The sequence below is a fragment of the Muscardinus avellanarius genome (assembly GCF_963383645.1).
Source record: "Muscardinus avellanarius genome assembly, chromosome: 5".
Lineage (NCBI taxonomy): Eukaryota > Metazoa > Chordata > Mammalia > Rodentia > Gliridae > Muscardinus > Muscardinus avellanarius.
This window is the reverse complement of record NC_137790.1, coordinates 12280491-12291567: the sequence shown is the minus strand read 5'-3', so window position 1 is coordinate 12291567 and position 11077 is coordinate 12280491. Positions and strand designations below refer to the sequence as shown.

At 58.4% G+C, this 11077-nt stretch overlaps 1 protein-coding gene across 1 annotated transcript; it reads left to right on the top strand.

Annotated features, from left to right (window-relative positions):
* Positions 1–2402: 2402 nt before the first annotated feature.
* On the top strand, positions 2403–3398 carry OLIG2 (oligodendrocyte transcription factor 2; the record flags this gene model as incomplete). The annotated part of the gene is made up of 1 exon (XM_080695679.1): positions 2403–3398. Exon 1 carries the CDS (start codon positions 2439–2441, stop codon positions 3396–3398), a length of 960 nt encoding a protein of 319 aa, XP_080551805.1. The 5' UTR covers positions 2403–2438.
* Positions 3399–11077: the final 7679 nt, after the last annotated feature.

The following is an 11077-nucleotide window of genomic DNA, read 5'->3' as shown; positions in this document are numbered from 1 at the left end:
GTGTGTTTTCTAACTTTGCTGCCTGAAGATCAATTACTTACCGGCTTTACTTGTTTTAAAAACCGCCATTAAAAGTTCAAAAATAATGGAAGTAACCCAAGGATCTTTAATAGGCCCTGGGAGAGAGGACGGGGGGGGTATGAGTGTGCGTGTGCGCGCACGCGTTAGCATCTGAGATCTGCAGACACAAATTTCTGCTTTCGAAATGGAAGAGTGTGAGAAATTCAGCTGTGGAAAAATGAATGGTTTTGGAAGAAGGGGCAGGCGCCTCTCCCCTAGGGGACCACCCAGCCAGCCGCCGCCGTTCTCTAGAGGCAGGGCGCACTGCAAAGCGTCGCAGCCTTTTATCTGTAGGCTTGCGGCAGACGGGTTGTAGGTTTTCCCATCTGTAAAATGGGTGGAATGCGTAGGTGCCTCTGAACTGCCTAGGGCGCTGCTCCAGATTGGACTCAGTACCTCCTGGTCAAGGGTCCCCCTGTTTGAGAGTCAGGCTGCAATTGGCAAAATGTGTCTGCAGGCGGCTGCGAGCGGTCCGATCTCTCCCTAGTCCACTGGCGGGGAGGGGGGAGACTGCTCAGGTCTGAGACGTCTCTCTGCAAACCAACTGGTGTTGTCCCCAGCGTGGACACCCTCCCTGAGGACGCTGTTTATCATGGGGCTCCGCTTACTCAACGGGAGGTGCGGGTTTGAACTCTGGGCGCGCCTCTGCGCCGTTAGTGCTCATTTTAGGAAATATCTTGACGTTTCGCCTGCTCGATTCTCAACTTTAGGAAGAGTTGTGATTTCTTTTAAACCGCGGCTCGTCGCAGCCCTGGGCTCCGCCAGGCCAGGCCCCCACCTGGGGGCGCTACCGCCCGCAGACGGAGCTGCGGCATCCAGCGGTGGCTGCGCGCAGGAAGCTTCGAAAAAAAGTAGGGGCTTTGCGCGCGGTTTACCTTTACGCGCGCTCGCGTGTTGATGAGCCCCGCGAGAGGGGAACCAGCGGCGGGAAACCCGCGAGGAAAATCTAAGGAGCAGACTCCAGCCCGGGCTCTAGGTCGTCAGAGTTATCCGCTTAACGTCCTCCGAAAGATCCAGCTGCACTGGGTATCTGGTTAGTTTGCAGAGTCCCCGGGCCACGCCGCCCCCCAGCCCGACTCTGTGTTGACCGTGTTTTTATAGAAATTTGACGGGCTTCTATCTTCCCGGGTTCCCTGCGCGTTTGGCCCACTCCATCCCCTTAACTTAAGGCCCCCTCCTCCCGCTCCTCCTCCCCCTCGCCTCCCACTCCCCTCCCCAGGTCCCTCCTCCCGTCGCTCCTCCAGCAGCCCTGCTCCGCCGGCGCTCATTGGCTGTGCGCGGGGAGGAGGCGTGTGCCGGGCGCGGCGGGTTTCATTGAGCGGATCGAGCCGGGATGACGTCAGCTTCCCAGCCCCTGCCGTCCGCCCAGCTCATTGGCGCGGCCGCCCCTCCAGGACACGCACATTGTTCCCGGTCCACGCCCCTGCCTGGGCCGTGGCCGCCGCCGCCGCCGCCGCCACCCGGCTATAAAAACCCGCAGATCCCCGAAAGGTGCGGATGCTTATTATAGACGACGCGCCCCGGCGCGCGGAGCCAGGATCGCCACTGCGGCTGTTTGGAGTGAGCGCCCCACGTCCCATTGCCAGTAAGTGTCTCCGCCCCTCGGCCCCCAGCTGCCTGCGCCCAGCTCCGAGGACCGACGCCCCCAACTCGGAAGGTCCTGGGGGCCCCGGAGAGGGAGACCCGGATGCCTCTCCTGCGGGTCCGTTCGCAGCATCTCCCGAGTGAGTCCAAAGCCACTGGTCCGAGCGCTCGCCGCTCCTCGCGCCCGACCCCGGTCAGCTGGCGGCCCCGGGGGCCCCCCAGACCCAGCACCTGGCACCGGGGTCCCTCGCCGGCGCCGGGTGTGAGCGCGCGCGTGTGTACGTGTGTGCGAGTGTGTGTGTGTGTGTGTGTGTGTGTGTGTGTGTGTGTGCTGAGCGGTGTCGTTGGAGATAGGATGGACGCGTTTAAGGATACGAATAAGTCCTGCTTTCTGTAGGTCTCCACACTCCCCCAAGAAAAGCCCTCATCCGCCCCGCGTGGACACCAGCCCCGGGGACCCCGCTCTTCCTTTCCTAACCTAAGGAACAACACCTCTAGCCCTTCCCTGAGAGTCGCCCAGTGCTCCTGGAGGAAAACAACCTGTGGATGGGGGCGGAGGGGCGCGGGGGGGGGGATTAGTTACGAGCACCTGTGCCTCTGGAAGCCAGGCCAAAGCCCGCAGAGGGGCGGCCACCTGTGCCGGGCCGCGGCGGTGCTGGCGGGCGCGGCCCTTCCGCCGGGCGTACTGACCCTGTCTCCCCTCTCCTCTCCTCTCCCCTCTCCTCTCCTTTCCTGGAAGCTCCGAGGACCTGGGCGGAAGGACCCTCCGGAAGCCGCGACTCTCTCCCGGGGCCATGGACTCGGACACCAGCCTGGTGTCCAGTCGCCCGTCGTCGCCAGAGCCCGATGACCTCTTCCTGCCGGCCCGGAGCAAGGGCAGCGGCGGCGGCGGCGGCGGCGGCGGCTTCTCCGGGGGCACCGTGTCCTCGTCCACGCCGAGCGACTGCCCGCCCGAGCTGCGCGGGGCCGTGGGCGCGGCGGGCGCGCACCCGGCGGACAAGCTGGGCGGCGGCGGCTTCAAGTCCTCGTCGTCCAGCACCTCCTCGTCCACGTCGTCGGCGGCCACCTCGTCCACCAAGAAGGACAAGAAGCAGATGACCGAGCCCGAGCTGCAGCAGCTGCGCCTCAAGATCAACAGCCGCGAGCGCAAGCGCATGCACGACCTCAACATCGCCATGGACGGGCTGCGCGAGGTCATGCCGTACGCGCACGGCCCGTCGGTGCGCAAGCTCTCCAAGATCGCCACGCTGCTGCTGGCGCGCAACTACATCCTCATGCTCACCAACTCGCTGGAGGAGATGAAGCGCCTGGTGAGCGAGGTCTACGGCGGCCACCACGCCGGCTTCCACCCCCCGGCCTGCGGCGGCCTGGCGCACTCGGCGCCGCTCCCCGCCGCCGCCGCGCACCCCGCCGCCGCGCACCACCCCGCGGTGCACCACCCCATCCTGCCGCCCGCCGCCGCCGCCGCCGCCGCGGCCGCCGCCGCCGCCGCCGTGTCCAGCGCCTCGCTGCCCGGCTCGGGGCTGGCGTCGGTGGGCGCCGTCCGGCCCCCGCACGGCCTGCTCAAGTCCCCCGCGGCGGCCGCGGCGGCCCCGCTGGGGGCGGGGGGCGGCGGCGGCGGCGGCGGCGGCGGCTTCCAGCACTGGGGCGGCATGCCCTGCCCCTGCAGCATGTGCCAGGTGCCGCCGCCGCACCACCACGTGTCGGCCATGGGCGCCGCGAGCCTGCCGCGCCTCACCTCGGACGCCAAGTGAGCCGCCCGAGCCGGCGCCCGGTGGCGAGCGCCAGGGCCCCCGGCCCGGGGAGTGCAGGACCGGCGAGGGCCCGGGGCCGGGGCGGGGGCGACGGGGACCCCGAGCCTCCCCCGGGACCGAGGCCGACGGAGCGCACGGAGCCCGAGGAGCGAGGGCGCGGTCGCTCCGGGACCTGGCGGAGCACTCTGGCTTTAAACTGCGCAGGTAGACTCCGCTTCGTTATTAAAAGGAAAAAAACAAAAAAGGCGCCGCCAGGTGCGCCCTTCCCATCCTCGAGGAAAGCGTCTAAACGCGGAGTGTTTTCCGCCAGCCCGGCCGGACTCCCGGCTCGGCCCGGGCAGCCCCGGGGGGCGGGCACCTTCGGGACTTTCTTGGCCCGTGGGGACCCGGGGGGCCGAGCTGCAGAAGCAGGTTCTCGAGGGTCGCCGCCGGCGCGGGGCGGGGGCGCCGAGCTCCTTAGAAGTGGGCGCAGGTACCAGAAACACTCGGGCCGCGCCGATTTCCGTACCTGGGCAGCCCACCTGGTCTTAAGAACGCTGGCTCTTCCCGCCTCTCCGGTTGATTTGGGGGGAGGGGGTGTTGAGGTTTTATAATAAATATGTGAATGTTCCCTTTTCAACAGTATGCGCAAGTTTTATAGACGCTCAGAATAGAAACCTCTTGTGGAGTAAAAAAAAAAATAACCCCAAACTACCGATATGGGGGGTGCGGGTGTTTTTTATTATTTTTATTTTTTGGAGGAGGGTATCATTTTAAAATAGAAACTAGCCCTTCCTCCTTTCTATCGGTCTTGAGCCCAAAAAGCGATCTGGTTTCTTACCGATGGGGGACAGTCATTTTGGTACCCAAGTGCTTCACAAAACTGAAAGAAAGTTGCTGTGGAGATAGCTTGAGGTTTTCTGGGGATGGGGGGTCTGTTAGCTCTTTAATAATTTCTTTCTTGGATGTGTAAATAAAATGTCCGTGTCGAGGTAAGTGCGCGATGCTAAGCTGTCTGCTCACGTGACTGGCCAGCCCCACCAGCGTCTAAGCCGTTCTTCCTCTCTGTATCGGTTTCTTTTTGCCGTTTTTTTAATTCGAACGGCAAACTCCTCCACGCGTTTCCCGCGTCTGCACAACCGCCTGGCGCTGCCCGATTTGCATCTGGGCTTCGGAGCATCCGCCCGGTAACACCCCTACTCTGATCGCGCGGCCCCTCGGAGAAAGTGTATCATCTGTTTTATTTTTGTAAAAAAAAAAAAAAGTGCTAAATAATATTTATTACTTGTTTGGTTGCAAAAACGAAATAAATGATCGAGTGTTGAGATTTTAAATAAAATTTAAAGTAAGTCCTACGGTTTCATCCGTGTGAGTGGGGAGGATTCGAAAATGGCGACATATACAACTCACACACAACTCCTCTGGGCCATTTGGGGATGCCCTGCCGGTTTTGCCCTGGAGAAAAATAAGGGGGATTGTCTATAGCCCACTCCATCCCCATTTTCTTTAAGGGGCCTTCTGAGCATCCCGTCTGGTGTTTATCCCAATTATTATTTTCCAATCAGTTAAACCTAATCAAGAAACTTCTTTGGCTGCAGCTGAAGATTGCTAGTTTAAGAGAGAAAATTTCCCTCCCGTGGTGCGTAACTCTGGGCCTTGAACTAGGCGTCTGGGAGCTGCTATATGCTCTTCAGCCCAGCTTTTTCTCTCTGCTCCCCCTACTTCTCGGGTAGGTTTCTTTGGCTTCAGAGAGAGAGAACCGAGGTCCCCTGGAGAAACGCCGCAGTGCAGTTGGGCCATCCAGGGCCAAGCACCCTGGAGTGTTTGCTTAGGGATCTGGGAACTCTTCATCCCTTCTCCAAGCTTTCCGCCACTTCCCCACCTGCTCCCACCCAAGCCGTGAACTGCCAAATGCCAGGTGCCAGGGACCGCTGGGAGGCAACGAAGCTCCGAGGTGCCCTGATTCGGCCTCGTGCTCTTTCTTGGGGTTACTTCTTCTCAGGCACACTGGGTCCCTTACAACCCAAAGCCTCAATACAAATTGAGGATACAGCTCTTTAGAGGGATTCTGAACAGAAATAATAAATCTTTCGCCTGCTCAAACACAGGGACAGATCTTGCCGCAGTCCTTCCACCAGAGATCTGGCCCAAGAATGCTCGCCCCTCAAAGGACAGGCTGATGCCCAGGGCTGTCCCACCGAGGATGGGTAGAAGGCCCCTGGGCCTCGGGATGGAGATTTCTCGGGTTGTAACCCCATTTACTGAGTCTCGTTCTTGCCCAGCCCATGTAGGAGTCCCTTAGCCTCTGGCTCGGGGACAAGCGCTCCCCATCCTCCTTCGAAAATGTTGGGCTGCCGGCCAGAACTGTAGGCGCCCAGGGATCCGGTGCCTTAGGCCTTGCTTTTCACCGAAGGCTAGAGAAGCTAGGAAGATTTCACAGGAGGCCAAGCAGCAGACTTGGGATAGAGGAAGGGAGCCCAGTGTTGCTATTTGAACTCAAGAACAGGTGGGTCTAGAAGTTTCTCGTTTTGAAATCCCATTTAAAACGAAACTTGCAAAGAATTCAAAACCGGGTCGAGCTCCAGCTGCAGCTCCATACAGAGGGATGCACAGAGGCTAGAAAGGGTGGGCTGGGGGAACTTGGTTGAGATCCCAGCTTCCTCGTTCTGGTGCCTCGCTCTGGCGCGCTCTGGTGCCTGCTCCGGCTTTGGGGTGTGTGGACAGAAGGACTGCTCCTTCTGTCCACACTAAAGTTGTTGAAATAAATCCTGCCCTCCACCCGGTTCCCAAGTTCTGCTGTGTCCAGGCGCCAGCCAAGGAAGGAAGGGCTGTATTTAGGCAGGCTCTGGGCTCTCCGGGAGCCATCCGCCTAAGCTTATGGGTCCACTGGGCTCCACGTGAGAGAACCAAGCATCCCTGGATGCAGGCAGATCACACAAGGGCGGAGTGGTGCATGGCTGCCCGGGCAGGTGGCCCTTCGATGATGACAGGATGGAGGGTTCTGGCCATCAGCTGGGCTTCAGTGAGAAAAGGAAGAGTACTGTGCACAATCACTTTAACTGCTAGCACCCAAGTACCCTTAGTTGCTGCTGGGCTCTTCAGTCAGAGAGAGGGGAAGGGGAAGGCAGACTTGGGGAAAGTCATGCACCTGGAAAGCCTTAGTCCGGAGATTTTTTCCCCCAGCACTGAGCTATAGCTCAGCATCTTCCCAACCTCAAGTCCTGCGTGGCCTTCACAGATTCCCCAGCTCCTGCAGAGGAGCCCAGGGGCTCACTAGATTCCAAGATCTGAGGGACTCTTCCCAACCCTCCTTGAGAACCTGGGAGCTCCACTGGAGATTGAAAGGCGAGGCTGGAGCCCAGCGGGTAGAACCCCAGCCTCTTTCCCCTGGCCTCTGCAGCTGCCTCCAGCGCCCACCCCCACTCCCAGCAAGGCGGGAGTCATAGAAAAGGGAGGAGTTCCCAGACTCAGTGTTGGAGGACTCCTTAGAGGGTGGTCAGGAGCTCTAAGGCACGCTGCTGTCCACTGAATTGGAATGCTACATCCCAGGGACCAGCAGAGAGCAGAAGGGCCAAGTAGCCTGGCAGACCTGCTGTTCATCTCAGTGGAGGGGCACGCTGCTGAGACCCAGAGGTGCCAAGCCCGCAGCAAGGCTGGGACTCCCACGTGGCCCATAGGAAGATGTGGTCCTGGGGCACCCGGGGCAAACTGGGGCTTCCGCAGCCACCCAGCAGGACCTGTGCCGCTCAGTCCTAGACTGGGGTGAGCAAAAGCTTCTGAGAGGAGCTGCATCTTAAAGCTCCCTCCATGATCTCTTGGGTAAAACGACCTCAGCACTGCAGAAATGTCTGTCTCCCATTAGGGCAGAATCTGCCTAGCGATTTGTCTGAACTCCTTACTTTACTATTAAGTAAATACGTGATAGTAAAGTCAGCGTGGCCAATCCTTAGTGTGGAATCTGCCAACAGCACATGCTAGGGTGGGGGGTAAGTCCCCCATCCCCAGGCTATCAAAGTGAGGGGCCATGGTAGGCAGGGCAGAGATGGGGATGAGTCCTCCCAACCCACACAATCACACCCCTGCTTTCTATCTCTCTCCTGTGGCTGTGGGTTAGTGGGGGCAGGGTGCATTGGGGCTCGTGGGAAAGTTGGAAGAAGGCAGGCAAGGTATTTACTATCCCGGGTGAATTCATTCGAAACACCCCCCACGCCACTCCTGAATGGTATGGGCCCGTAACTGTCTTCTGTATTTCTATCTTTTTAATAAACTCCTTTAAATCTTAAAAAAATAAGATACTATCCTGGGAGTTCAGGATATTAAAAAGGCTGGACGAGGAGGCAGAAATCATATATGGAAGTCTAGTGGGTTTAAGGTAGGGCACCTGAGAGCTTTACGTGAGGCAATCCACGGAGTTCTTCAAATAACTCTTGGAGTGGGTGTTACTACTATCCCACTTTACAGGCGAGGAGGAATCCGAGGCACAGAACCAGCAAGCGACGCCCTCAGGGGCTCCGCCAGTAAATGGAAGTGGAGAGGTTGTAAGCCAGGAATCCGGCTCCAGAATCCACACCCAGCAGGTGGCCCCGCCCACATCCAGCCCCCACCGCAGCAGCCCCAGGCTGGCTTAGCTGTCCCTGGGGAATTCTAGGATCTGACGCTGCCCCCCACTTCCTAGTCCATGTAAGGGACTCCCTCTAGTGCTCCCTCTCAGTGCCAGGACCCCATCTGTCCCTGATGCCCCCCCAGTCTGGGGGGCAGGCGGTGCTGACGAGCTTTAGTAATTATCCGGCTGGGGTAGGCACTGCACAGGTGGAGGATGGGTCCCAGCAGGTGAATAGTCCTTAGGGTCTGTTGCTACTGCCAGGCAGCAGCCAGTCTGGCTGCAGTCTGTATCCCAAGCCCCACATCCCCTCTCTGCGGGCCTGATCCGGGTAGGGTAGGGGTCTGAGTGCATCTAAAACAGGACACCGTGGAGCAGTGCACTCTCTGCCTCTTGCTTCCTGGATCGCGCATAGGCTGAATCCAAGATTGGTGTGGAAAGGTGGCCTGGCTTGGCGGGGGTCCCCAGAGTGGCCAGGCTGAAGCGGCTGGTATAGATCCGGCTTTGGTGTAGCTGAGAAGGCTCTGGCTCCACACCCTCTGCTTGAGGAAGGGGTTGGGTCTCTGAAAAAGCAGGCACCTGCCACAAGTAGCTATATTCCTGAGGGGCAAACAGCTGCGGGGAGGGGGAGCACCCAGGCCCACAGACCCAGCTGGGCACGTGCACCCCAGTCCAGGAGCACAGACAGGCTCATGCACTTGGACTGACTTCCTGCCCAAGGACCCAGAGTCCACCTACATCAGCGCTGGCTCGCAGGATCCATGGGCCTCTCTGGATACTCTGTATCTCCACTGAGCTTCTGAAGCTATTTGCAAACTCGAAGTCCTCAGTCCTGGGCATCTGGGCTTGCCATCCTCTCCCTAGCAGACAGCTGGGAATCTGCTATCACAGGTACCCCAGTCCCCGCCTTTTAGGGCCGGGCCTTTTACCTTCCCCTCTGCTGTCCTCCAGGCCAGCCCCGTCTCTCTGTGCTTTCCTTTTGTGGCAAGGGCTATCAGGAATCTTGAGTCAGGGATGCAAACAGACCACAGGTAACCCCTCCTCTTCATCCTCAGATCTTCTTGGCAGTAAATGCTTGTCTTGGAGAGCAGGCCTGGAGCCCTTGGAAGCTGCGATTGTTGGGTCTAAGCCTTACTTTCCTCCACTGTTGGAATGGAGCCAGGAAGGGTGATCTCCAAGGTGGCTGGGGGCAAATCGGGCTCTGCAAGGAATACCCAGGCTCTCTTCCTGATGTGCCCTAGGGCAGAGGTGCTGGGAGTTCCCAGCTGGCAGGGGATATGATGGGTGAAAATGCCCCTCCGTGGTGTCACCTGTGTGTACAAATGGAAGTCACCAGCCTCCCTGCCTCAGGAGAACAGACGGTTCTGGAAAGGAGTTGTCCTGGATTGTGAGACTTCCCCAGCGGATTTGGATGCTTCATCTAGACCATGCCTGCTAGATGCAAGGGCCCAGAGAGAGGAATGAATGAAGGAATGAAGGAATGAGAGAACTCAGTGGTGGACTACAAGAAGAGGAGGTTTGCAGAGTGGGAGGAGCAAGATGGGCATGTGAGACCTCAGAATCCCTGGATCATTAACAATAGTGTCTGGGAGTTGTGTTGCTCCGAAGATTAAAGGAAAGCTACAAGAATCACCCTCTGAGCCGGGCATGGTGGCGCACGCTTGTAATCCCAGCATCTGAGAGGCCAAGACAGGAGGATCATGGTTCGAAGACAGCCTCAGCTACTTAGTGAGGCCCTTTGCAACTCAGTGAGACCCTGTTTCAAAGTAAAGAATAAAAAATAGGGCTAGAGGTGTAGCTCAGAGGTAGAATGCCCCTGGGTTCCATCCCCAGTACTGAGAGAGAGAGAGAGATGAGACAGAGAGAGAGAGAGAGAGAGAGAGAGAGAGAGAGAGAGAGAGAGAGAGACACCCTCCACCCTCTGCCTGGTTCCAACTGTGAATGGATTCTCTGGGCTCCAGGATCTGTATAGCTATGGATCTGGGCCCCACATCTGAGCCTTCTCCACTCAAGCAGCCAGTAATATATATGCCATGGGGGAGGATCACCATGGAGACCATGAGGGGGCAGCTAGGATTGGGTGGCATGCTGCCTTCAGTGGGATCCACCATTTGTGTAGCCCTGGCCAGAGGCATGGGCTTCCTGAGCCTTGGTTTCCATATCCCTCTGTAGTACTAATGCTAGTACCATCTTCACAGTGCACTCTGCCTGGCCGGGTACAGAGCATGCCGGTGAGGCAGGAGAGCACTGATGGGCATCATCTCATCAAATTCCCTGGGAGATCCCCTGAGGTAGGATCTCTGTTACCCCCAGACTTTCCTGGCAGCATCGCAGGGGACCTGCATGCCTCAGGACCCCCAGAAGTGGCATGCCAGCATCCCTGAACTGTGTGCAGAGTCCATATCCCAAAACTCCAAAGCAAAGGAAGGCCTCTGTCTCACCCTCACATGCTCCCAACCTGTCCCTACAGAGCCTGAAGCACTGGAAATCCTCTGTGAATATTCTTTGCCTTGTGTAAGTAACATGCAGAGCCCATACCCTACGCAGAAGCCAGGATAATATCTTTCTTAAGGGAGAGAGGCAGGGTCAGAAAGGAACTAATTGGAAGAGTCATTACCTGTGAAGCCCAAGCCCCAGCCTCTTGACCTGTGCTCCTTGGACCTTTCTTCCAGAACTGCAGCTGGAAGCCTGCCATGTTTGGGATCTGGAATGTCTCCCCAAAAGAGCGCAAGTGTTGGCCACACAGCAAGGCTCAGGTGGTGGTGGCTGAAGGAGGCGGGTCCCTGGGGGATGGTCTTGAGGGTCCCTGGGGGATGGTCTCGAGGGCTGCCGCCATGGTGTTTCTGCCTTGGAGCCGGTCGACCATGGACTGAACCTCTCAAACCATCAGTCAAATGAACCTTTGCATCCCCTAAATTATTATTTTTTCCTGTTGGGCATTTTAGTTATAGTGACAAAAAGCTGATTCATACAGAGCCCCACAAAAAATAGTGGTGAGGCCTCCTGGAAACTGGGCTGCAGGTTCCCCACCACCCCCAGCTCTGACCTCTCCAGGCTGCCCAGCCCAGGCAGTGCTAATGAAGACCGAGGAGTACAGGGC